At 39.2% G+C, this 24,461-nt stretch overlaps 1 protein-coding gene across 5 annotated transcripts in view; it reads left to right on the top strand.

The window, feature by feature from the left end:
* The window catches only part of LOC124179797 (neprilysin-3-like), a 50,434-nt gene extending 26,510 nt beyond the window's left edge, over positions 1 to 23,924 (top strand). For 3 of the 5 annotated variants that reach the window (XM_046564553.1, XM_046564552.1, XM_046564556.1), the window contains 14 exons: positions 893 to 1,104; positions 9,730 to 9,819; positions 14,158 to 14,304; positions 14,444 to 14,536; positions 15,737 to 15,891; positions 17,613 to 17,799; positions 18,670 to 18,846; positions 19,552 to 19,652; positions 19,732 to 19,787; positions 20,264 to 20,526; positions 20,829 to 21,020; positions 21,522 to 21,598; positions 21,680 to 21,986; positions 22,511 to 23,924. In XM_046564553.1, coding sequence (XP_046420509.1) covers positions 893 to 1,104; positions 9,730 to 9,819; positions 14,158 to 14,304; positions 14,444 to 14,536; positions 15,737 to 15,891; positions 17,613 to 17,799; positions 18,670 to 18,846; positions 19,552 to 19,652; positions 19,732 to 19,787; positions 20,264 to 20,526; positions 20,829 to 21,020; positions 21,522 to 21,598; positions 21,680 to 21,779 — 1,850 coding nt within the window. In that variant the 3' untranslated portion in view covers positions 21,780 to 21,986; positions 22,511 to 23,924. The remainder of the gene's footprint in view (positions 1 to 892; positions 1,105 to 9,729; positions 9,820 to 14,157; positions 14,305 to 14,443; positions 14,537 to 15,736; positions 15,892 to 17,612; positions 17,800 to 18,669; positions 18,847 to 19,551; positions 19,653 to 19,731; positions 19,788 to 20,263; positions 20,527 to 20,828; positions 21,021 to 21,521; positions 21,599 to 21,679; positions 21,987 to 22,510) is intronic. The other 2 variants (XM_046564554.1, XM_046564555.1) reach the window with 2 other exon arrangements.
* The last annotated feature ends 537 nt before the right edge of the window (positions 23,925 to 24,461 follow it).

The raw sequence follows: 24,461 nt of genomic DNA, 5'->3' as shown, positions 1-24,461 counted from the left end.
GTTTGAGTATCCAGCAAAGCGTGATAAGGACCGTAAGACAAGACTGCGGGAAAATCGTCGGGGTGCCTAAAAAGCGTCCTTCGTAGTTTTCGACTCGCGTTTAAATCCGCGATCGTACGACAACCTTGGCCTTTTTATATACTTGTGTGTTTCACTCCCGTTTATACGTAGTACGTATAGATTGTACAGCGAGCGTAGTTACCCAGGTCATTAGGATCATTATTTAATCGATGCGAGTCGCTTAGGCGGCGTCAGGGACGCTCTGCCGGTTGGTGCAGGGTGGAAAGTCTGAAAGCGGGTCGATCCCCGCAGAAATTTAACCACCCTCCCCCTCCCTCCTTTACCTCCCTCACCCCATCACCCACCGCCTACTTCCCCGATTTATACTAGACTTCCCAGAGCCGATTACGCGGATACTCAGATACTCGGATATTCGTGGATTTCTCTCCCCGCCAGCCATTTCGGGGTATCGAACAACCCTCGATGATCCACCAAACCGAGGTTATATATACGTTATACGTATAGTTCGATAATAACCCTGATCGTTATTCCGACAACGTTTCAATTTCAAATTTTACACCGGGGTAGACAAAAATTTATACCGTATTTATTATTAATTATTTAGACGGTCGTTGAAATTCTGTAATTGACTCCCTTTGTCACTTTTTTTTTTACTAATTTCACCCCATGTTTCGATAGATCGCATCGGATTTTAATTGTAAACGATTTTTGCAATTAAGGTGGAATAAGAAATTCTTAAAAGGCAATTTATTTTCACGGACAACCCTCGAAATACAGGAATTTTAAAAATATAGTCATAACCGTTTTCTGTCGGTCAATTTTTCCAAGTAGTTATTTCGCCAAGATAACGTCTCCGTGCTTTCTGTTCCAGTGTATCAACTCCTCGACGAACTCGGGGGTTACATGCCACCCCGTAGAATGGCACCCTCGGACATCACCCCTCTGGTCGCATCCCTCCTGAGGGTCAACGGGGCGCCCTTGTTCGATGTTTACGTAGACGTTGAGCCCTACGATCACACGAGACGCGCCGTCTTTCTCGACCTCCCGACGAAATCCGAGGTGAACACCTTCTACGAACGGCAGGTAAGATTAGAGATAAACGCCGGGAACTCCTTTACTTTTCAGGGATTTTTTTTTTCAGAAAATGTTCCAGTAACTCGGGGAATTTCCTGACGAATGAAATTTTCGTTCTTTTTTTTTTTTTTTTATGAAACATTTTATTCGACGCACAAGTCAAAATAAAAAATATTTTCGTATGTTCGTGGTAACACTGTTCAGGTTTGCGATTAATGGAAAATCATCTCTTCGATACATGATCTATAAATATTGAAAAATTGTTTGGAAAAAACTTGGGATCTTCTTGGAATTCGGGGTCCTGGTTTTAGTAGACATCCTGGTTAATTCTGTCACAAGATGAATCACGTGTTAAAGAAGAAAGAAAAGAACAGAAACAAAATCGCTATGAATAGGATGAAAGTTTTTTTTTGTTTATTGTGGAAAATAAGTGAAAATTGACTCAAGTGTTGTCTTGAAAATTCAAGGAAGGAAAAACATTGATGAACTTGTTTTTACCTACGTTATGAATAAGTTTAATTGGCGGCTGGAAAAATGAGCGATTAATTAACCGATCGCTCCTGTATAATTAAGGGTAAAGTGGAATTCGGTTATTTCGTACTTTGCAACTTGCAGTCCGCATATATATATATATATATATATAGGCAAGAGAAAGGTAACGTAATTTTGAAATTTTATTTTACGTTTTTACTTTCCATTAACCCCGAGCCCACAGCAGGCTAATTAGAGGTATAAGTGTCTGCGAAGTTTCGAGGACGAGTGGCTTCGCAATTCGCGAATCTCGTGCGGCTTTCGAGAAAATTAGTGCAGAGCCTCCGGTTTTAATCCATTCTGCTTCGGGGGAGAGCGATTTTCGATGTGATTTAACCGTTTGAAATTGCGCCGTTGAAAAAGAAAAAAAAAAAAAAACAAAACAAAGCAATAAAGATCGAGGTTTAGCGGAAAACGTTCGAGTCTGACTAGCCGTTTAAACTATCGTTAGAGACTTAATTGTAGCGTAATAATATTTACGCTCTCCGTTACTCTTGTTTTCTTTTCTTAGGTCGTTAAGCTTTATCTGTATCGTGTGATTACGATGGCTGTAATTCGATAATACAAACGTTTGAAAACGAGTATCTGACTAAACGTACTAAAGTTTGGATTGAAAAAAAAAAAAAATTGCGACGGAAATATGGTTGAATTAAATTAAATTATCAAAATGAAATAAATGAAATTTGAAACGGATTCTGTACGTCACAAATGCGTTACCGTGTTTGTACACAGAGGGAATAATTTCTCTCAGAGAAAGAAGGTGTTCGGGTATTAAGCGGGAACAAGCTAGCATGGTAAATTAATTCAATTGTTTATCAAGCAACAATGATAATCGTACGCTCTGCCCGGCGTGAAATGGAATGTGACAAGTGTGTGTTTTGATGAAAAAAAGCTCTCGCGTTATTGTTCAGGACACACGCGCGTATTAGCCGGAAATAACGAAAAAACACACACGGAACAAAAAATGTTGCGCGAAAGAGTGAAACAAAAAATTAAAAAGAAAAAAGAAAAAAAAAAAGAAAAAACGATGCGAAAACAGCGGGGAAGCGGAAAGGCGAAAGGAAGGAAAAAAAAAAATAAATAAAAAGAATAATGACAATCGGCTTCAGGCTCGAAGATAAATCTAAAAAAGTATCGCTGCTTGTATTATACAATATGTATATATATATGTATATGATATGTATATACATTGTGTATACCTATGTATAGTATTGTATAATATATAATATAGAACGAGAAGCCCGTTCAGGGTTACGGATGAAGGAGCATGAGGATATACATTTCTTTTTTTCACTTTCCCTTTTCCCTGTTCTTCTTCACCCATGGCAATATGCGGGAACGCGTATTTGTGTTTTCAATATATCTATTATATACATATATATATATATATGCGTGGGTGTGAGCGTATCTATGCGGAAACCATTGCGTAATCCAGATACGGGTGAAAAATGAAGTGTTACATGACAGAAAAAAGGCTTTTTCAATTTCGAACGGATTTCCTAGCGGAGAATCATTCGGTACCGAAACGAATATCGCGGGTCAGACGTGAGTAGATTGCGTTGTGCGGTGAGAGATGTTTTTTTTTTTTTTCTTCCTCTCTTCTTCTTCATCCTCTTTTTCTTCTCTCAATTTTTATCTCATCCGGATCGTTTTTCCGTGCCGCATATTTTTCACTTCGTCTCATCGATTTGATTTTTCTGGGGGTAGTCAAGTATTATCTGTTGACCGTGCGAAAATTCAAAACAATTTCCCAGTGATAGAGAAAAGATTCGTTTTTCATTTTGTAGAATGAGAGAATTGAAGGAGGTTGCAAGTGCCCGTAATAAAAAAATTGGAAAAACGGTGAACAACTGATGTTACTTGTTCTGTGGAATTTATTTTTTGAAAAATAATGTTTTCATCCTATTTTGATTCTCCTCTTCGACGGATGGGTTTAAGATTCCGAATTTGAAATGTTCCGAGAGCGCCGTGTTTTGTAATATTTGGTGGCGGAACTTGAAATAAAGAAATTGGTTCAAAGCTCCGAAAAGCAAGATTCCGAAAATGAGAGAGACCAGGATTACGAACGTAAAAATATCGAAAATCCAAAACGAATAAAGATCAAATTGGTAAAAATTTCACCAAGCCACAAATAAGTTCACAGAATTCTCTTTTTCGCACTTTCGGAACTTTGACTTGTCGCGTTTTTGTCCTTTCGGAACTTTTCAAACTTGTAATTTCAACCCCGCCCCCTCTTTAATTGCGTATCTCTATTTATTTACTAAACACGCAACCCGCATGATGCTTATCGAGTCGATCAACGCGTGTCTAAGAGCTTTCGGGAAAACTGAGGTGAACGGAAAGCACGCGGTGAGGGACGATCCTGCGGGCGATCTTGAAATGGAAGTTAGCTACAAGAGCCCGCGGTGTTCGCTGAATTCACTTCGCTCGGTTTTCCGTTATTCGAGTAAATTCAAAGCTCGCCTCGCGTCCGCAGCCCTTTCCGGCCCTCTCTCGCCGTCACACGCAAACATACCCGAAGACAAATCCGTGCGCATTTTCACGTATGCGTGTGCCGTACGTACAACACGAGATTCCGAGCTTCCGAGCTTCCGAGCTTCCGAGCTTCTTGACTCCTCGACTCTCTCCCTGCAGAAAAGGCGGAGGATCTCCAATCCCGTGAGGGAAAAGCTTCTATCCTCGAGCCAATAAATCTTTCAATACCTGACCAAGTTATACCTTGTATAACGTGCTTGCGAAAGTATACGTCTGCAACATGAAGGCGATGCATCGATCGGGAATGAAAACTATGCACGAACTCTGTACGTCTATCTGTACATATGTATTTTTCATGTACGTTATTCCAGCCTCCCATCTTGACAACATTGATATTTTCAAAGACCGTTAGTTAGTAAATCGTTGACGAAGATTCGCGAATCGTACTTCATCGTTCGTAAAGTCTCGTTATCAGGATTACGATCTTGTAAACCAATTGAAATATCTTTACGTGCCAATTGTATCAACGACGTCGGATCTCTTCAATTCTATGCTATTACTCATTCTCGACGTTATTCGGAAAACTGTATTTTTTTTTTTTTTTACCATCCAAGTTTGACCCAAGTTTGACGTCATCGATACGCATGTCGATTAAAAAAATTCCAATTCGTTTCCAAACTCGTGATTCTGTTCACGGAACATTACCATCGATCAAATACGATATACGAATCTTTCATCAACGAGTCACCAACCAATCGAAACTCAACAACAGGATTCTTGAAATTTTATTCAACGATGATGATTTTTTTGGTTTGTATTTTTTTTTTTTTTTGGCTTACGAATCTTCACCTACGATTCTAAAGAAAATGCAAAATGTGTGTGTGTGATAAACTTCTTGCAAGTACAAAAGTAGTCTTCCTAAACTTTCCGCAACTTTGTTACAACGGGATATTTCCAACGGATTATAACGTCTTCAAAAAATTTCTTTACATCTCGTTTCATTCCCAACGGCTGTGTGAAAATGTAGTACAAAACATTGACCCTGTTCTTTTCAATTTTCGAAACTTTTCCATTTCTCATTCGAAATGATGCATAATATTTTGTTCCGAGCAACGGACCTCCGGGGGCTCGTTGATCTAGGCGTGCGTAGGTAGTAGAGCAACGATGAACGGGATATTATGCCGACACCGTTTCTCTGTCTATGCTCGGGAGGATCGAGCAGTCCGTGAATAAGAGATATTCGCAAGTAGCCGCACGTTGCTTTATGTATACATATATATGTATTCGCGATGCGGTGGAGAATGAGAGAGGGAAGAGAAAGAGATAAAAAGATAGAGGAACGTTATATACTTCGACCGGTATTTTTGCCTTTCATTTCACTGGCCAACAGTGCTTTTCTTGCTCTTGGTATAATCTGAGTGGTCTTACGATTATTAAGATTTAAGATCAAAGATCCTAGAGGATTAAGGGTAATTTTTCAAAATTTCCTCCAGTTATTTATTTTATCGGCATTCTTACATCTGACTGAAGAAAGCACTATTTAGATGAAAAATTCGATTTTTTTCATTCAGTATCTAAGGTTTGTCAGAAAAAGAAAAAAAATACCACACAGATTAGTTTTTGTTGTAATGATTATTTCCGTCAATTTTTCGTGTTCGAGAACGTAGAACTTACGATCAAAATCATGAATACATTAGAAATCATTGACCTCCTTACAATACTACAATAGTATAAAAACTAGAGCCTATCGTAATTAATAATCGTAATTTTATTCGTAAATTCTACGTTCTCAAACACGAAAATTGACGGGAAAGAAACCGCATTATGTATGTACATTATTATATATTATATAGGTGTGCATCGTATAACGTAGCGCGGACTTTTCGCGTTTCTGCAGTGCGTCCATAATTCCGACGACCCATTTCGAAAGTTACGGATAATTTAACACCGCGCGTAACGGCAAAATATTCTGCACTGTTGGGGTTGTAAAATTCAGTTACATTTTATAGGTGCAAGACTTTCGCGAAAGCTTGTTCAAGCTTGGTGTAAGCTTTCTGAAACGCGATTTAGTCGTTTTTTTGTTATTTTCTTTTCATATTACACATTTGCCTGCGTTTTAATTCGATAGTTACGGAGAAATATCGTCTAAACCGATTACGGCTATTCCGCGGCAGCGTCAACAGAGGTAGTCGTAAAATAGTTTTTATACAACCCGAACATGTTTTACGCGTTTTTTCACGCGTGTTTTCCGTACACGAATCATCCGTTTCTGTGATCGTAGAGTCAGCCTGCCAATGCGCATGCGCGGAGGAGTTGAAAGCGGTCTTTTCCGCACTCCGCGCATGCGCCGTCGCGAAAAAGTCTGACATTACGCGATCCTAACCTCAAATTGAATTTGAACTGAAGTTACACTTTATCACTGGAATAATACTGAAATCGAAAAGATTTCTCGCTCTACTGAAATTATACTGAATTCTAAATTCGTACTTGTAACTGAAATCATACTTGAAATCTACTGGAATCAAATAATGCGTGAATGTTTTATGAAAAAAAAAAAAAACCAAATTCACAACTACACCAAAGAATTTAGCGTAATTTAAGCGATGACCTGAAATATTGCTCTAATATCACTGATTTTCGGATCCACGGAAAAAACACTTTAATAACACGGTGGAATCGAATCCGCCATGGTTTGCAATATTCGTCTTCGGCGCATCTACGACTAATATTGCAAACTTACGCTCGGCTGGAAAAGATGAGGTTTGCCTCCTTGTTACGTAATATACTAATTCTTATTTCCTTTTGTTCTTTTTCTGCTTTTCGAGATCAATCAAAGATACGTGAATATAAATGAACTGCGAAGCTCGCACAATTTCAAATCGAAAAACACGCTTCACTGCCGGGGTGAAGATTGACTTCTTTAGTGGCGAAGGTCGTTTGGGCAATTTTTCAACCCCCTGTCTGCGTCATCGTGACGAAGGAGGAAGAAAAAAAGAAAATGGAAAAGAGGAAAATAATATAGAAAATAAAAAAATAAAAAATAAAAGACAAATCGACACTCACTCATATTACGCGAGCCACATCGGCTGCACGGCCATCACGTCACGCCGACGTGGGAAAATTAGACTGGGGAAAAATTTGGTGTAAAATTTGATGAAGGGTCTGTCAAGAAATGTGGAGAGAAAAATGAAACCGGAAGGGAAACGAAGTAAGCAAGTTACAAAAACGATGCTTTCTTGTGCCTGTATTATTTTCCGAAGATATTCAATTCAATTTTGTAAAATAGACAAAGAACGATCAACGAACTTGTCAGTTGTACGATCAGTTGTAAGATGTGCGGAGAGGAAGAAGAGGACAAACTCGAGGGTATAATATATTTGCCAGTAATTCATTTAAATTTTCCATCTCGTTTAAACGATGATGAATGAAGTCACCGCCAGCTGACTTCCGATTAAAAAATAGAAGGCGGCTTCGCTTTGTTCACCTCATTGTCAGAGCTTTGGTAAAATGGAGAGAAAGTGCGGTAAAGAGGCGAAAAAACAAGGAATGAAAAAAGGAACGAAACGGAGAGGGCTAGGAGGGTTGGGATAGATCAGATAAAATAAAGAACGCCGGAACGAAGAGAGAGAGAGAGGGATCGTGAGAGCGTGAGTGAGGGGGAGGGGAAAAAATCACTATTTAAACACTGCGGATGAATCGTAGACAGAGACAAAGAAAAAGAGTGGACGTAACGCGAACCGACGAATCGATGCTTCTCGCGTTGCCTGCTTGCTCAGCTCGGATTTTTGTTGCTCCGTATAGCAGAACGTAACGAGTAGACATATAAATTCTGATACTTACCTGCTTGCACGAAGACCGAATACCTACGGAAATAGATTTCCCGTGTAATTTGATTTATTGAGGTGATTCGATCCGAATTATGCGGAGGAAATTACGTGAAATCATTTTCCATGTCACTGAGGGAGAGAGAAATTCATTGATAATGCAACGATTACTCGATCCTAGAAAAATAATTTACCCTTTTTTAATTCGTAAAAGTTTGCCTGTTGCCGAGAAATGTCGCGTTGTTTTGTCTGCGATATTGTTACACTACAGGTCTGGAATAATTTCTTTAAATCGATTCGATTTTTATTGATTTTTGTAGGACGATGTGTCATCGGAAAATTGGCAATATTCACTGTTAATAAAATCATGATATTACTTGATATATTCCAAATGTTTCATCGCGCAGTCGTTTTCTCAGAGATTTAAACCTCGAGTGAATGAATTTTGATTTTGGTGTCTCCTTTTTTTTTTTTCTTTTACTGTAACACAGCCCTACAAATTTTTTTCGAAAAACTGACAAATCAATAAGGAAGTATATTTTATGACGTATTTCGACGCACCGAATGCGATGGCGTTTCCCATTTTCTTTCAGCAAAAAAAAAAAAAAAAAAAAATCAATTTTGACGAAAATAAAACTCCGTCCCTCGTCAGCACGTTCTCGGCTGAAAAACTTTCATATCTGTATAATTCGGCGTGAAACAATTAAGAATTCGCATCGAGCGTAGCGCGTTTATCCCGATTCCGCATCATCGCTGCGGAATAACCTTTGCTAAATAAGATATACGAGAGGAACGCCGTCGCCGTCGGGGTTAGAAATCGGCGCCGCAGGACATCCAGGAGCCGGTTAAATCCTGGGGATGGGGCGTCGTTTTCTGGCCTCGGGCCAAGATCAGCTCCGCTACTGACACCGAGGAAATTCATCCTCATTCCGAGGGCGGTTTCGCAGGGCGAAAACTTTCGCGACATCCGGACGCGAGCATAATCGACGAAGTGGGAATCAACGCGCGATGCTCGGGGGGGAAATTAGACCACGGGGTGAAGTTTTTTCGTCGATTAAAGAAGTTCCTTGTCCGAAAATACGCATCTTTTTATTTCATTCTATCGCCAGATTGTCGCATGTTGATTGTTTTATTTTTTTATTTTTTGATATCGTGTTGAAATAATTGTTAGACTCATTTTTCTCAAAAGACTGTTTTCCACAAAGTCACTGAAACGGATTTTTCTCTCGTTTCCGTAGTCGACAACTTATCGCAAAATTGTTGATCCTAACGCAATATACACTGCGCAATAAAGATTTTAATAAATGTGATCCAATGAATTTGCAAAAAAATAAGAGTCTTCTGAACAAAATAAACTAATCTATTACAGTTTCAATAATTTTCAAACGATTCAAAACGAAGCATCGACTTTTTCTTTATAGCTTTTATTAATAATTTCTCTACTTCCGATTTTTGTATTTTTAACAACATCTTCGCAGTTTGTGAATATATAATTATATCTATATATTATATGATATAAATATATATATATATATATGAATGTCTGGTGATGAAATTAATAAAAAGTGTCATTTTTTGCCTAGCCAAGGCTCTTTAAATTAAATTGTGAAGTTCCTTTTTTTCCTTCTTTTGGGAAGCGTAATTTTTCTTTCGAACCTTTCGCCGTAGCTCCTTTTTTCCCGTCGGCATAAACTATACGTATTACAGCCCTCCAACTTTGTCTTTCGTCTCGTCGTATAAATCAACCCCTTTGAATATTCGGCTTGTTTCAGGTTTTATAACGAATATTTTATACGTGTTACAGAAATGGCTGCAGGACAATTTCTTACCGAGCGACGAGCTGAAAATGCAGGGTAACAACGTCGTCGAGAGTAAAGCCTACACGTTTATAAAGGCAAGTATTCATTTAATGATATACCGGAAATTTATCCACATTCGTCACATTGCGTATAAATGTCTCAGATCTTTTCCGCAAATCAGATAAATTTACAACTTTCACTGTAAATCATATTTGCCAATTTTTTTTTTTTCTCTATTCCGTTCTTGATCCTGTTGCTATTCTTTTTTGCTTATTTTCTTCTTTTCTTCTTTATTTGTTTTTTTTTTCTCTTTTTTTATTTACTCGTATAGACGCGAGTTTGGATTCGTCGTAGATTTTTACGACTTCGGTATCAGACCGCCTTCCTCTTCTCTTGGCTGGGCCTTTGGCCAAACCTCCATCTCTGGCATCCAACCTTTTCCCTTAGAAATCTCTACCACATATTAAGCTATAAATCCAGGACCCTGCATGTAGCTGGCAATAAATAATATCCTTTCTAGTTTTTATACCGACATATAACTAACGACGCACGTGTATGTTTATATTATATATAACATATACATGTTTTTTACCGTTTTACACTAATTTTTCTCATTTACGATTCTTCTTATCCCTGATTTCACCTCGATAAATTGTTTATACCCTGTTAAATTATAATCGTCAAGTTTTAAAAAATATTAATAACATTTCAGTTGCGAAAATTTAATGCTTGTGCAACGATAAATTGACGTTGAAGCCTTATTTAACTAAAAAAAAGTAGAGTAAATTGAACAAACTGATTTTGCGTTGCAATTACCAAAAAAGGATCGACAACATTGCAAAATGGTTAGGCGTACCTCGTTTTTCGTAATCCCAACAATATTCATTGACAGTTTTTATTTTCAACGATACCTGTTTTAATCTATTTTTCTAGTTACTATAAGAAATGAAATTTTTCTCAGCGAACTCCTCGCGTCGTAGAAAGTCTGTATATACGTCTGTGTAATTTCTGTGCCATTGCACATTATCTTTTTTTTACCGTATAAAGAAGGAGCTGAAAGCAAAGGAGGGATATGCAGGTGAATTCTAGTTTTCTTTTTGATTCATGGTGAAATCCGGGCTGCAAGACGAGAGATGTAAGCTCAACACGCGATCAAACGAACCCGTTTTCCTCAGCCGTATTCCACACACGCTTCAATCTAGCTCTTCATAATTGCTCACTTTTTGCGGTTCTCTCCTTTTCCCTTTTCCTTTGCTTCGCCGCTGCCTGCTCTTTGAACCCGCGCGGAGGTGATTATTTTCTACCAAGTGACGACGTGCGTACCGATTAAAGAATAAAAAAAATTTCATCCTTGTACAACCCGGTAAAAAAATTAGCGGTCAAGATTTTTGCCTTGCACAAAACCAAGAAAAAAAAAACAAACAAACAACACGAGCAATTCATGTTGGATATCTACTTTTTTAATAACGGACGAAGCAGAGTAAAATTAAATGTTGCGAAATGACACAATTAATCGAGTGGAAATTATCAGGGAAGCTGTAGTTTTTTTTTTTTTGTTATTTCTTCTCGACTGAAACTTTTTCACAGCGCGTCTTTTAATTTCTAGTCATTTCGAAAATCGATCGAAGGTGCTTGGAAGCCGAGTTAGTTTCGAACTCTGAGGTGTAATGCCTGCCCGTGAAATACAGCATATTTTCCGATCGAGTAATAGGACGGTGTCCTAGATATTTGAACGACTCGATATGTTTCCATTAAAGCTCACGAGGTGTTTATATCCGTGTATATACGAAAAGGAAATTCCGAAACGACTACCGTCACGGATTCCGAATCTTTATTGGTGTTCGTCTACGTACATATGTACGCATATAGACGTGTATGTGTAACGTAATATAATGCATACATACACGAAAATCGTACGTATTCTATCGGAATTTATATAAACGGACATCAATCAAGTGGAGATCAAGTTTCTTGTGGTATAAAAAATCCTCCTGATCGCCGCGCCTCTTCCGCAGATATAAAGACGAGACGCCGTTTTCGTATTTTTGCACCGGTATAAATTGCGTTTCACATATTTCATGCCGGAAGATATTACAGGTTATACGTATAAAAGGTACAGACTGAGTTTGTAAATTCGGGTGTAAGCCCGAGGAATAAAAGCCAGGAACAGTCTGTGTGCGTATAAATCGCCTTTTCCCGCCCAACTTTCCTTTCTTCACTTCTCTCTTCTTCTCTCTTACAGCTCGTATTCCGTCTATCCCTTATACACGCCAATCTCGTTGAAATTTCAAGAGTAAGTAGGTACATGCATTGAACCCAGCGACCCATTGCAGACATATTGCTTTAGTTACCATACATTCACCGAGGAAAAATCCTGCTACGTGCAGTTTTCAACGATCTTTATTCCAGCGATTCTGTAACAGATTTATTCGCGAGTACCTACATCGGTCTTAGCACCTTTCATATTTCGATTTGCTATATTCACTTTGGCTAAACTGTGTGCACGAGTGTTTGTCGTAAGTAGATATATAAGGGGGGATTATGGCTAAATCTGCCTTACCGATCGAGTAACCGACTACTAGAGCTAAGTAGAAACCGGAAGTCTGAGACATTCGGTGACTCGGAATTAATTATACGAAACATATGGCGTCGAGTAACGGGGCGAATTTTACGACGGTGGATATATGAGGGGGGTTTCCGGCTCAATCTGCTTTACCGACCGAGTACTTGGGTACTCGGATGTTCGCTTGATGTTGCCATATTGGATCCACCATTTTGAATTTCGCAATTTGACGTTCAGATTCGTAATTAACGGCTTCGAATAACCCCGGGCACCGAGTTTTATCGAAATAGAATGACTTTTTGAATTTTGATTCGCCATATTGGATTCACCATTTCGAATTTTCAAATTTCGAGTTCAGACTCGTAACCAACGAGCCCAGAAATCCCTTAAACACCGAATTCTATCGATATCCGTTCTCTCTTACGGACACGAGTTAGAGGGGGGATAAAAATCTGAAGAAATTGGGAAATTATTTCTGAATTATTCGGAACCAATTTGGGGGGTGAGCCGGTCGAAATTAAAAAATGATCTTTTTATTCCGTTCCTTTTTTTGTACACTATGGTGCACGATGTTGATTTTTGTTTTTTACGATTTTCTCGAGATACACTACGTATTAAATAATTGTCAAGTACGTGAAATGCGGGTAAAATTTTCCGACAAATCGATCGCAGCGATTCATTTTTGTGAAATTATTCTCAAATCGCGAGAAAAACGCTAATTTTGAAGGGGAAAAAAAAACTCAATTTCTGAAACACGTCTAATTGTAACACATCTCAAAATCGTCCTAAAAGTGTTTCTTTACTAAAATTAAGGCATTTTCGTTTCAAAGTGAACCGGGTTAAGCAACACCCTAATAATAATACACTTACTACGCACACATACGTGTATATAGACTTGTACACGAATCGCTACGTCGGTAAGGTAATTAACGTCTTCGTACAGGGTCAATCAAGCCTCGAAATTAGCTTGCAGAACCTTACGCAGAAATTACTACCGGGGTAGTATAAATTGATTATCAGAAAGTAGACGTCTATATTATACATATACCATGTAGGCATAATACATATGTATTACACGTCCTCGAACGTTTCGAAAATCGACTGAAAGAGCGATTTTTATAAATGAAAAATGATGACTGTGCTCGATTTTGACAAGCGTGGATCGACTTGTGAGTAAATTCTGTAAAAAATATATAGAGTGTGTATATATCATATAATATATCATGCGGTGTGGGTATAAAAAAAAAAGAAAAACGTCACTAGAGGAAAAACGTGAAGTTTTTTTGAGTGAGTCGAGCTATTTCATTCCATTTTGATTCTATACGGTCTATGATCGTTCAAACATCTCAGGCTAAAAATAAACGCCGGCTCGAAATGAATAGGGGTAGGAAAAAAATAAACAAGTAAAAAGAGAATAAAAGTTATCGATTCACCGTCGCGACTTAGGCGTCCAAAAATAACTTTGATGTTTGTATTTTCGCGAATATTCTCGAAGCCCTTGATAATTAATTAGCGGTATTCCGGCGGTTGCAGGGCGGTGAAAATATTTGGTTCGGGATGAGCTTTCATCGTCCTTCTCTCCCTCCGTCCCTCCCTTTTTACCGCGATGGCTATCACATTGAACGAATATTTTGAATTTTCGATCAGCTCCAACGGTCGCGTCGAGCAAATAAGTCAATTGTTTAACATGCAAATTGAGTCACCGCAAATTGAGCCGTTCGCCTGGCTGCCTGAAGGGGGATTTCAGCTGTCGCATATTCCCGGGGAATAATAAAAACCGAATGCAATTTAATCCGATTGCTATAATTACGCGGAAATATTGCGAGGATAACGTTAATGATTTTCTGCGTTCCTTCTCTCACACTGATAGCAACGATCTTTGCAGCTCAGAGTCGAGGAGCAGAGGCTACTTCAGATGGAGAAGATACTTCAGGGATTTTTGCCAAAAAATATGGGCGCCAAGGAAAGGGAGAACGAAACGAACCAAATTCTCCTGTTTTGTTCCATGCTCAACAAGGTAGGCGGGACCTCTCTTACCGACGGAGTAAGCTTCCTCAATTCATTCCCTTTTCTTCCTCTTCTCTCGTCTCTTCTACCCTCGAATGGCTCCTTTTTAAAAAAAACATATAACAAATCGGTGTTACTTCCTTTCACAGATTTATCCGCGACACAAGGACCTTTACAACTGGATGGATCAGCGGGGATTCTTGGCGCACAATCTCACCTCATTGCAGGAGAATTTCGGTTATGTAAGTCGTTCGAAGATCCGCGAAAAGTAACTCGTTTCGATTTGCCAAAAATATCTCGCTTTTACGCGAGGATAAGACGAGTCTTACCGCAGGATTTCAGAAAATCTAACAATTTTTCCCCAACGTGAACGCGAAAAAAAACGAACCACTCGTATTTTATTTCACTTTTTTTTCTTTTATTTCTCTTTTCATTTTCTTATATTCCACGGTTTGTTCCGACCGAAGACGGATAGCTGCGGATGTTGCAATAACGGGACGAAACTGAACGATGTAAAGGAAAGCGCGGATAAGAGCAAAACAAACAATGGCACTTCCTCCCTTTCCCATCCTCGTTTCTTACTTCGACGAATGAACCGAGTTGAAAAAACATCCCCAACTTTGGTTGACGGTCGGTCGGTGGGCGTGGCTATATCCGTAATCTCACCCTGCAGGTTACCCCCTACATCTCAAATGATATATAAGAAAAATAGACGGTTACTTTCGTCAGCGGGGTGCACACGTAAAAGTTCTTCAAACTTTCCCTTCTTATTTCGCTCTTTTTTTCCTCACTCCTCGCGGTTTTCCACCACTCGAACCATTCCGCGGGGTTTCAACCCCTCGACGCGATTTCGGTACATCAACTTTTTGTCGCCCCCTCAAGACCGTTTCACAGAATCTTAAAATTTGTTCCCCCATTATTCGTCCCTGTGTTGAATTTTCAAATAATAATGGATAAATTACAAGGTAGCGTGTGTGAATGAAAATGAAAGAGGATATCGAATCCTATTTCAATTATTCATTGGTTAAAAATTAGTCGATTAATCAATTATTTCCGATTTTTTTTTTAAATGGTGCATCTGAAACCAATATTTCGCAAATTTTAGCGCGTAGTCGTAATAGCGGGAAAGTTTTTTTGACTATTTGTAGTTTCATTCAAATTATTTTTAAATTTTAGGTAAAAATTCGCCTTTGACTGATTATATCAAATAGGTACTTAGTAAGTAAGACAATGATGTTAATTGATACTTTAATCACGTAAATCGATATTGCACTGCATCGTTCATGGGAGTAAAAAACAATAACCGATTGCGAGAAAAAAATAATCGAGTTGGTCGGTTGACGGAGTTTGAAAAATAGTCGATTCAATCGAAATCGTTTATTTTTTGGGCATTCTTATTTCCACTGCTTGCCACAAAACTCAGTCGATGTTCCTTTGGTTAGATAAGGTGGGGGACGCTGTTCGGTGAAGTACTAGGCGCTGATCGCAATCACGATCAAGAACTTCTCGGGCCTGAGGATCAGGTGATTTACGTCTACGTCACAGCGCCTCACTACTTCCGGAGTCTGGGGAAATTGCTGAACCGTTTCTCCCGCAGGTGAGTTTAATTTTCGTCGCTTACAAATTTCCACGTAGTAATTGTAAGTTCTCCCCAGCTTGCGAAACGTGTCGACAGTTGCTCATTTTATTTATATTCATCATCGGACGATTCCTTCGGTAAAATGATACCCGATTATTACACAACATCCGGGGAAAAATTCATCTTCCACACAATTTGCGGAAACGGGATACGATCATCGTCTTCGTCTATCTACGCTTCAGCATCCGGCTAATGTTTCACCGTAATTGGCTCCATGTTTCATCTCGTCTTTGTTTACGTGAAAAAAACCATCGTCAAATTTTATCCCCCCCCCCCCCACTTTTCGCCGCAAGAACGGTGTTCTAATTTATTATTTTAACCAGCACCGTGTTTGTAATACGCGAATTTTATCCGCTGATGGATTCAATCTTCGAGATGTAGATCTTATTTTCTTTTTGACACTTTTTCCTGATCCGTAACGTCGTTATTTATTTTCGCTCGGTATGTTTCCGTAAATTCCTTTCCTTTTTTTCTTTCAACCCCTGAGTCCCAGTCCCCAAGTAGGTACAGAAGAGAAGAGACTCCATTAACCGAAGCAAAATATCTAGTCCTGGGTATTTTCTTTCCGGGGCTTTTTTTTTCTACCCCCGAGCTTCTTATCGCCGCTGTTATACCAATATCAACAAAAGCTCTCGTACTTCCCCCTCGTCATTCACCCTGAAAATCTTGCCCCGCATGTTCTGGTTAGGGTTTCGCGGTGGCTTTTGACATACCCACCCTTCGCAAAGTGGAGGAAACCTGTGATCGTCTCGTATTCTCTATGAGCGGGAGAATTTTCGGCGCGTCAAGCGTTGCGAACAAGCCGTGGGGCGAGACCCGTGGAAGTTGAGCTTTTGCCTGGGTCTTCGGCATCTGAGCACTCTTGAAATTTTCAAGACGATACCCGGACCCTGCTTGAGAAACCGTTGCCAAAGAATTTTGGGTCGCTTCTTGAGGCGTTGACGAAATTCTTACCCCAGCTTCCGAATTCGGCGAACTTTTTCATCGTCGTTAATTCCTCCCGAGCTTACCGCGCTTCTCTCAACCGACGCGACGTCCACTCTCGTCGTTAGAGCTTTTCCTTTGTTTGTCCGATGTCAGGAGCGAAGGTTTCGTTGTCTATATTTCTCTTTTTCCCACCCTTACACTTTCACCCCTGTAGGGTGGATGACGTCTAAAGATCGATGAAATAACGATAATTATCAGCCGTTCTGCGCAGGCTGAGAAAAGCCTGAATGATATATTAATTAATATAACGCCCGCTGTTGCATGCGGAGTTGATTTCGTGGCTGAGGTAAGCCTCCCTCCCTTCCCCCCAGATTTGCACCAAGCCCAGCAGGAGACAGATTAATTATGAAATCGGTCGCGTTGGTTAAACCCCGGATCTCTACTGTCCAAGGAACTTGAAATAAAGGTCTACAACTTTGGGAGAGGGATTTATACGGTGGGGGAGGAATTCCGATGACGGAATTCAAGATTATCATCGATTTTCGAATGACGCGACGATGACAGGATAACGAATCGCGGGGGCGAGGGTAAAATTCCAAACTTGAAACATTCCGGAGCTTCAAGCCCGCGCCGAACAGCGAATTTGCAATTGTTTTAAAAAATCTTCGACAATTCTTCTCATCGTTTATGTTAGAAAAAAAAAAACAAAAAAAAAACGCAATGACGGAATTACGGCGTTTCCTTTTTCCCAGGATCATCCACAACGGCCTGCTGCTTCTCTACGCCCGGGACACGCTTCACGACGTGGTTAACGTCAGCGCTAGCAAGAACTGGAACGCTTCGTGCAGCAAGTTGTCAACCGCGGTGTTCAGCTCGGCAGTCGGGGCGCTTTACGTGCAGCAATACAGCCAACAGCATCTAAACTCGGTAGCCGACAAGGTGAGTAAGCTGCTCGGAATCGCTCTTCACCTCGACATATTTTCCGAGACAGGTTAAGGAATTTTATCCGGATGATTTATTGTCATGGGGGAAAATTTATTTCACAAGATTCTTCAGTTTTTCTCCCTCTACCTTTTCATTTTTCTTTTTCTTTTTTCTCTTTTTCTTGAAATATAGAGAGGGTGTGTAGATTTGACGGTTCAAAGCCTACGAGATGGATATCTTTTTTCCACCTTGTCCCCTGTGCTTTTCGGGTCAGAGACACGTGTGTGCGCGTATCCTTTCCCGATAATTCAAGACTCCGGATCATCGGGTAAATTTTGTCCTATTTTTTTTTTAACATTAACTTATTTATTTATTTTGTCGCGTCGTCGTTTCTTTGCCTCCTATAAAGAGACACAAACTAATTTTTACCCTCTTGGCAAATTTCATCTTTATACTATTTCACGGTTTCGGTGTAACGACCGGCGTGCACGGCGTTTCAACGCTGCTGTTCCGCTGGCTATGCAAGCTCTCGGTAACGTCAGCAATGCATTAATTACCTGGGCAGTTTCCGCCGCTGCAGAGGCACCGCGGTAGAGACATCGCGCCAAGTATTCAAATTCTGGCACACGCTGTGCTAAGCTCGAAAGCTGTGGACGCGTTCAACTGATTTAGAGTGAAAGCGCGTTTTTATCACGTTTCGTGGGAATTCGAACGACGCTTTTAGTGTTTGGACAATGGTCTTATCGAAAAACGAGGACACGCTGCAATCTGTTTGTGTTTTTCTTTCTTTTCGACGAAACAGACGCACGAACTCCTCGAGGGTTGCTTATTTTTCCCCTTTGTCCGGGCGATTTCGGATTCCTCATGTCCTTTATCCGCTTTCAGGTGACGCGGTTATTCGATCGCATAAAAAGCACCCTCGCTGAACGGATGTTGGTGATGTCCTGGCTGGACGAGGAGACGCGAACACAGGCTCTTCTGAAGCTGCGTGCTTTGGAGGGAAAGTTTCACGTGTGGCCAGGATTTCAGAACAACACGAGAATCGCTATGGAAATGACGGAGGTAATAAGAGGGGTGGAAATCAAACTTCCCTCGTCCAATATCCCTGATCGTACGCGTACTTTGGACTCTATCAAAAAAATCGACCATAGAAATTTTCTTTTTCCAAATCAAAGTAAAAAATATTGTTCCAAACGACGGAAAAAGCATGCTGTCCAAGTTTGAGCTCTTAATATTAATATTCAGAGGTGCATCATCCTCGATTTTCTATTTCCCATTTAAACTGTATGGGAGATTTTTCTTTTTTAACTTTGAAATTTTATAAGTCGTTGACACGTTAATGTACCGATAAGACCGGAAAGTATTTTTGTAGGGAATTGAACGCTCTAGAAAAAAGGTCAATTTCTTACAAAAGTACGTTCTGGTCTAACCAGTACACTAATGCATTGCCGAGATAAAAAATTCCAAAGTTTGACAAAAATTTTTCCCATGCTGTTTAAATGGGGAATAAAAAATCGTGATGATGCGCCTCTGAATAAGACTTGCACAGTCTTCTTTTTTCGTCACTTCGAACAATATTTTGGACTCGAATTTCGAAAAAAAATAGATGATTATTTTGATACATCCAGTGTAATGTTATCCTCATGTCAGACGACTGATCTAATTCGTCATCAACTCGACGCCCATAAACGAGCCTGTTCCGGTTACGCGACATATGATTGGTAGTAAAAAACTTCTGACTTGTGGGGCGAATCTTATCGATTTCAGGTAGTCGTCGACCCTCACGACTTCTTTTCAAACGTTGTGACAAGGTTCAGGCAGATCAGAGCCGTCAAGGGAGACGCGCTTCGCGGCAACATCACCTCTAAGTGAGTAGAGAAAATGGCTTACTCGCAATTCAACAATAAATTCACCATTCGTTCACTTCTTTTATCATGTACCCCGAAGATGGCCTCATCCATTCGTCGTCAATGCCTACTACGATTCGACTGTGAACGCGATTGGTAAGCATCCATGATTAAATCTATAAGTTTGATATGTGACATTTTTGTAGTAGAAAAATTAGCCGTCACAGAGCAGAGAATAATAGGTAAGGTAAGCGGACCAGTTAGTGACACTTTTATTTTTCAAAATTATAAATTGACGGCACAAATAGTCAATTTCTCGATGACTAAAATCAATTGCTATAGGGTTAGATAGTAGAAATTTATTTTTCGTTACTTTTAAAACCAAGGATCGAACAGGTACAACCAAAAAAGGTCAATAATTGGTACTGTGTCAATAAATAGTACACTTTCTTAAACACGCATAGCTTTTACTTACAGTTGTTTGTTTGGATTGAAAAATGCCAATTTTTGGGTTGTGTCAACTTTGTCGCCAAGTTGCGAATTACGTCCAATTGAACTATTGTTCCCTATGTATATCCTGATGAATTTTACCCTGATAAATTTTATACTGATAATATAAATACAAATTGCAGTAATACCAACGGCGATGTTGACTGCCTGGCCATGGGACGTGGGTCCGAGTTACATGTCCTACGCGACGCTGGGCGTCGTGATTGGTCACGAGGTCTTGCACGCTTTCGACGTTCATCATCGCAGTCATCACCCGGAAGAGTGGCTTTGGCTGACGACGGAGTCGCGGCGTCGTTTGGAGGCGCGAATAGAATGCGTCGCAAAGCTTTACGCCGGAAGTTTTTGGAAGAAAGTTCAATTTCTCGGGAACAGCGTCGACGTCCAGGTGAGTGGAGAAAAAAACCGCGGTCTCACTCTGGTGAAAATTTCTACTACCTAGAATTTCTTTTTTATGGAAATTGAAACATTTCCTATTATTTCGTACAAAATTGTAAATATGCGTAGTTTTTCGTGCAAAGAATTGGTCATTTTCTTTAAAAATTGTGGTAGCTTGTAGATTTGTTACTGTAAAAATACAAATATTTATGAAAATCGATACGGTTTGTGAGGAACTGTGCATGTTTACAATTTTTTATACAAAACTTTACGAAATTTTTTTTTCTCTGAAAAATTCGGAGAAAATCGTAGTTGAGACGACGATTACTCGATCCGCGATTTCAGTTCGACTGGAACGTCACCCGGAATGAAAACATGGCCGACATTGGTGCCTTGCAAATATCCTACCAGGCCTGGCAGACCCTGACGAACGGCAAGGATCGAACTCTTCCCGGTCTCCAGGCCCTCAGACCAAGCCAATTGTTCTTCATAGCCGCGGCACAGGTGAGCTTTTTCAAGTTTTGCCGTGCCCCTGACAAGAAAAGTAGGTGGTGAGTTACACCCGAGGTGTAACTCACCGATTTTCTTCATTCTAAGATGCGATATAGTACCTCGAAAAACATTAAACACCTTTTTTTTTCACGTGCCAATTTGGCCGTTTAACAGGTGAAAACCAGCCCTAAAGTTTACCCCCGAAGACCGATTTTTTTAGGATTTCTAGATAATGATGTCAAATTTTTTAGTCAAATTAATTGGACGTTATTCACCATCAACGAACGATAGTGTGAGCAGTGTTTTTACCCCCAGGGGTTGCATCCCTTACTGTTTTGGGTGGAAAGTTTAGGGATAGTTTTGATCCCTGGAGCGGCTGAATAGAGACGTAAAAAAATATGTGCTTAACATTTTTTCACGTCTATATATTATGGAATGAAGAAAATCCGTGATTTACACCTCGGCTACTCTACTTGTCAGTGACTGATTAATCTTTAACCGCGACTTTTTTAGCCGTACTGCTCAAACGTCACAGCCGAGGATTACATAATGTCCGTTGAATTGGACGACCACACGCCTCATCCTGAGAGGTGATTATCAATTAACCAATCGGACCGGTTTCTGCTGTCACTTTTGTCATCGTTTCCTTCTTTTCATACATTGATTTTCAGAGTGAACGGCATTGTGATGAACTCTCAGGCGTTCGCGGAGGCGTTTCGATGTCCCGCAGGATCTAAAATGAATCCTCAACGAAAGTGCAGCACCTGGTGATCTCCGGAGTTGGATGACTACGGGTGCAGTCGTCGGCTGCAAGCTCAGCCCAACAGTAAGGCTGGAGCTTGCGGGTATTTCGAATACGTTCGGGACGAGAAGAGGGGATGAAGCCAACGAAATAGAAGTTTTATAGAAGAGAAAACCGCACGTTACAGCTTTTGAAGAGAGATACTTTCACGCATCGAGAGAAGAAGAGAAATATTGGTAAAGACAGGATAAAATAAATATTATAAATAAATCACGTGTGACTAACAAGGAAGTTATATCCCAGGTCAATCTTTCCGATTTGATTTCTTTTGTAATTTGTTTTAGTAGACTAAAACTAAGTGACAATTTTTTTTATCCGCCATTAAATGAGGGATGATTTGGCAGTGTCACCCACAAGAACATGATATTTTTTAACCGATCCAACTGGAAAAGTTTTTTCATAACAAGAAATGAAAAATTTCATCTCTTCATAAAAAAAAATAGGAAAAGAAAAATGCCGAATCGCCCGTTGATATGCTTTACATTGGAGGGAGGTTTCATCCCCTTAAAATATTTAGTGGCGGATAAAAAAAAATAACGTGTCGCTTAGTTTTTACCCTACTGTAACATATTAAAAAAGAAATCAATCGTACAGATCGACCTGAGATACCTTCCTTGTAAGAATAAAATTATCGGTACGTTTAATAGCAATAATGTTATATCTGTTTTATTCTGATCGCGATAAATTTCATCTGTTTTAGAAATGTCGAGGAGATGTGATGAAATTTTTTTGTTAAAACCCCCCTTACTTTTCTCTCATCGCCTCGGAGAATTGGTGGTATAATTGACGTTAGATGCAGTTTAGAACGCGGAGGCCTCGGCTGACGTAGGTGCAGAAAAGCTTTGGTAAAAATATACGATATTCTATACTGTACCGTAGGGTAGAATCACACGGTCGAATTTTTGTTTCAATTTTCATTTATCCTGGTTTACTTTTTTTTATTTTATGTCATTTTTTTCCGAAGAAAAATCGTAAACGACGAATTGCGCTGTGCGCATTAGTGCGCCCCGTGTTCATCGATATACCTACACACACACTCACACACACACACACACATATTATGTATAAAACCACGAAAGCAATTTAACGAATGTGATATACGTCTGCAGCGCCATGCTTGTTAGTGTTTTTCAAAGTTTAACGATACAGACACATAAGATTACATGTAAGAGTTTATGACGACGACGACGATAATATTATACATATATAAATCCGTTATACATTATATTAAATACCTATATAGGTAAATGATGAATATAAAAACGAAATAAATTACGAACTACATACGATACGAGTTGTCTATTGTATAATGTATAGATATGAAAACGTTATACCCAAAATAAGTTCTCCGTTAAGTTTCACCTTGTACGTAGCTTTAACGGCCGGTTTGTAGATCCCGAAGGGTGTATCTAGGTAGGTATGTACGCTGTGGTAATTTATCATAATTAGCGAGTATTGTACAGCTCCGGTTAGACGGCTGAAGAATTCAGTAGATCACTGTATTTTCTTTTTTTACTTAGTTTTCTCTTTAATTTTACTCAAGTCCAAAGTTGGCACATAGGTATTACAATGAGGTTCGTAAATTTTGTTTGACTTCGTTTATCGTCGATCGGTGAGAAGGGTTATTGGCACGTAGAAGATACAGATATATTGTTTAGAAGAATTCGTAGTACAATAGCTGCCGAAGAAAAGGATTGCATAGAATAAAGGCCTACGCATATTTTTATTTTTCACGTCTTTGGGTTTTTTTTTTCTTTTTTTTTCTTACCATTCTTATTTTATTCGTTTATTAAATTTCGTTGACGCAAGAATCGCAAACTGTGATATTCTTATGCATACGCAAATTAATTAATTAATCGTTGTACTTACCTTATAATTATATACAATAGTTCTAAGGATGATATTATATAAAATTGTTGCCTCGTCGAGTCCTGGGAGGTAACTAAATTTGGCAACTAATAAAATAGGTAGAAATATCGATTAATTTATTTACTAATTTAATAATTAACACGGTATTGTGCAGCAGCTGTTACTCAGTCACCGTATGGATTATATTATTCGTTATACATATTCGAACATAGGCTAACACGAATAAACATTCAACTGTCAGCATACATCCCCATATTATTATGTATAAATACCTTTATTCTTTAAGTATTGATATATATATATACTAGAGTACTACCAGTACGTACTTGAATCCACCCGTATATATATGTATATGCTGTTCGGAAATTGTAATTAGCTCAAAAACAGGCTTTAATTATATTTGAATAATATATAATGAGCTCTGAAAATAAAGTCTCTGACTGAATTCAAGATTTTCAGGTAGCTCGATACGACTTTTAATTACATTTGAAAATTGTCACTCGGCGAAACGTAAATGCTAATTGCAGTGATAATTTTTGATCAGACGAAAATTCGATACTAATCACAACTGCAATTTGCCGTGGTAAGAATCTTTGATACTAATCCAGAAATTATAATTTAGAACAACGAGAGTATAATTAAATTTGCCCTTCTCAATTTGCGTGATACGAGGAGTCGACGAGGATCAATAAAACAGTTGACTCTGTACCGTCGACGATTTTTCGTTGTCACGTCGCGTCAGTGAGAATTCTTAATACACCAATTATACCTTAACATATACA

This window comes from Neodiprion fabricii, chromosome 4, assembly GCF_021155785.1.
Source record: "Neodiprion fabricii isolate iyNeoFabr1 chromosome 4, iyNeoFabr1.1, whole genome shotgun sequence".
In the NCBI taxonomy this organism is placed as follows: Eukaryota; Metazoa; Arthropoda; class Insecta; order Hymenoptera; family Diprionidae; genus Neodiprion; species Neodiprion fabricii.
The sequence above is the reverse complement of the archived record's forward strand: the minus strand, read 5'-3'. Positions and strand labels throughout refer to the sequence as shown.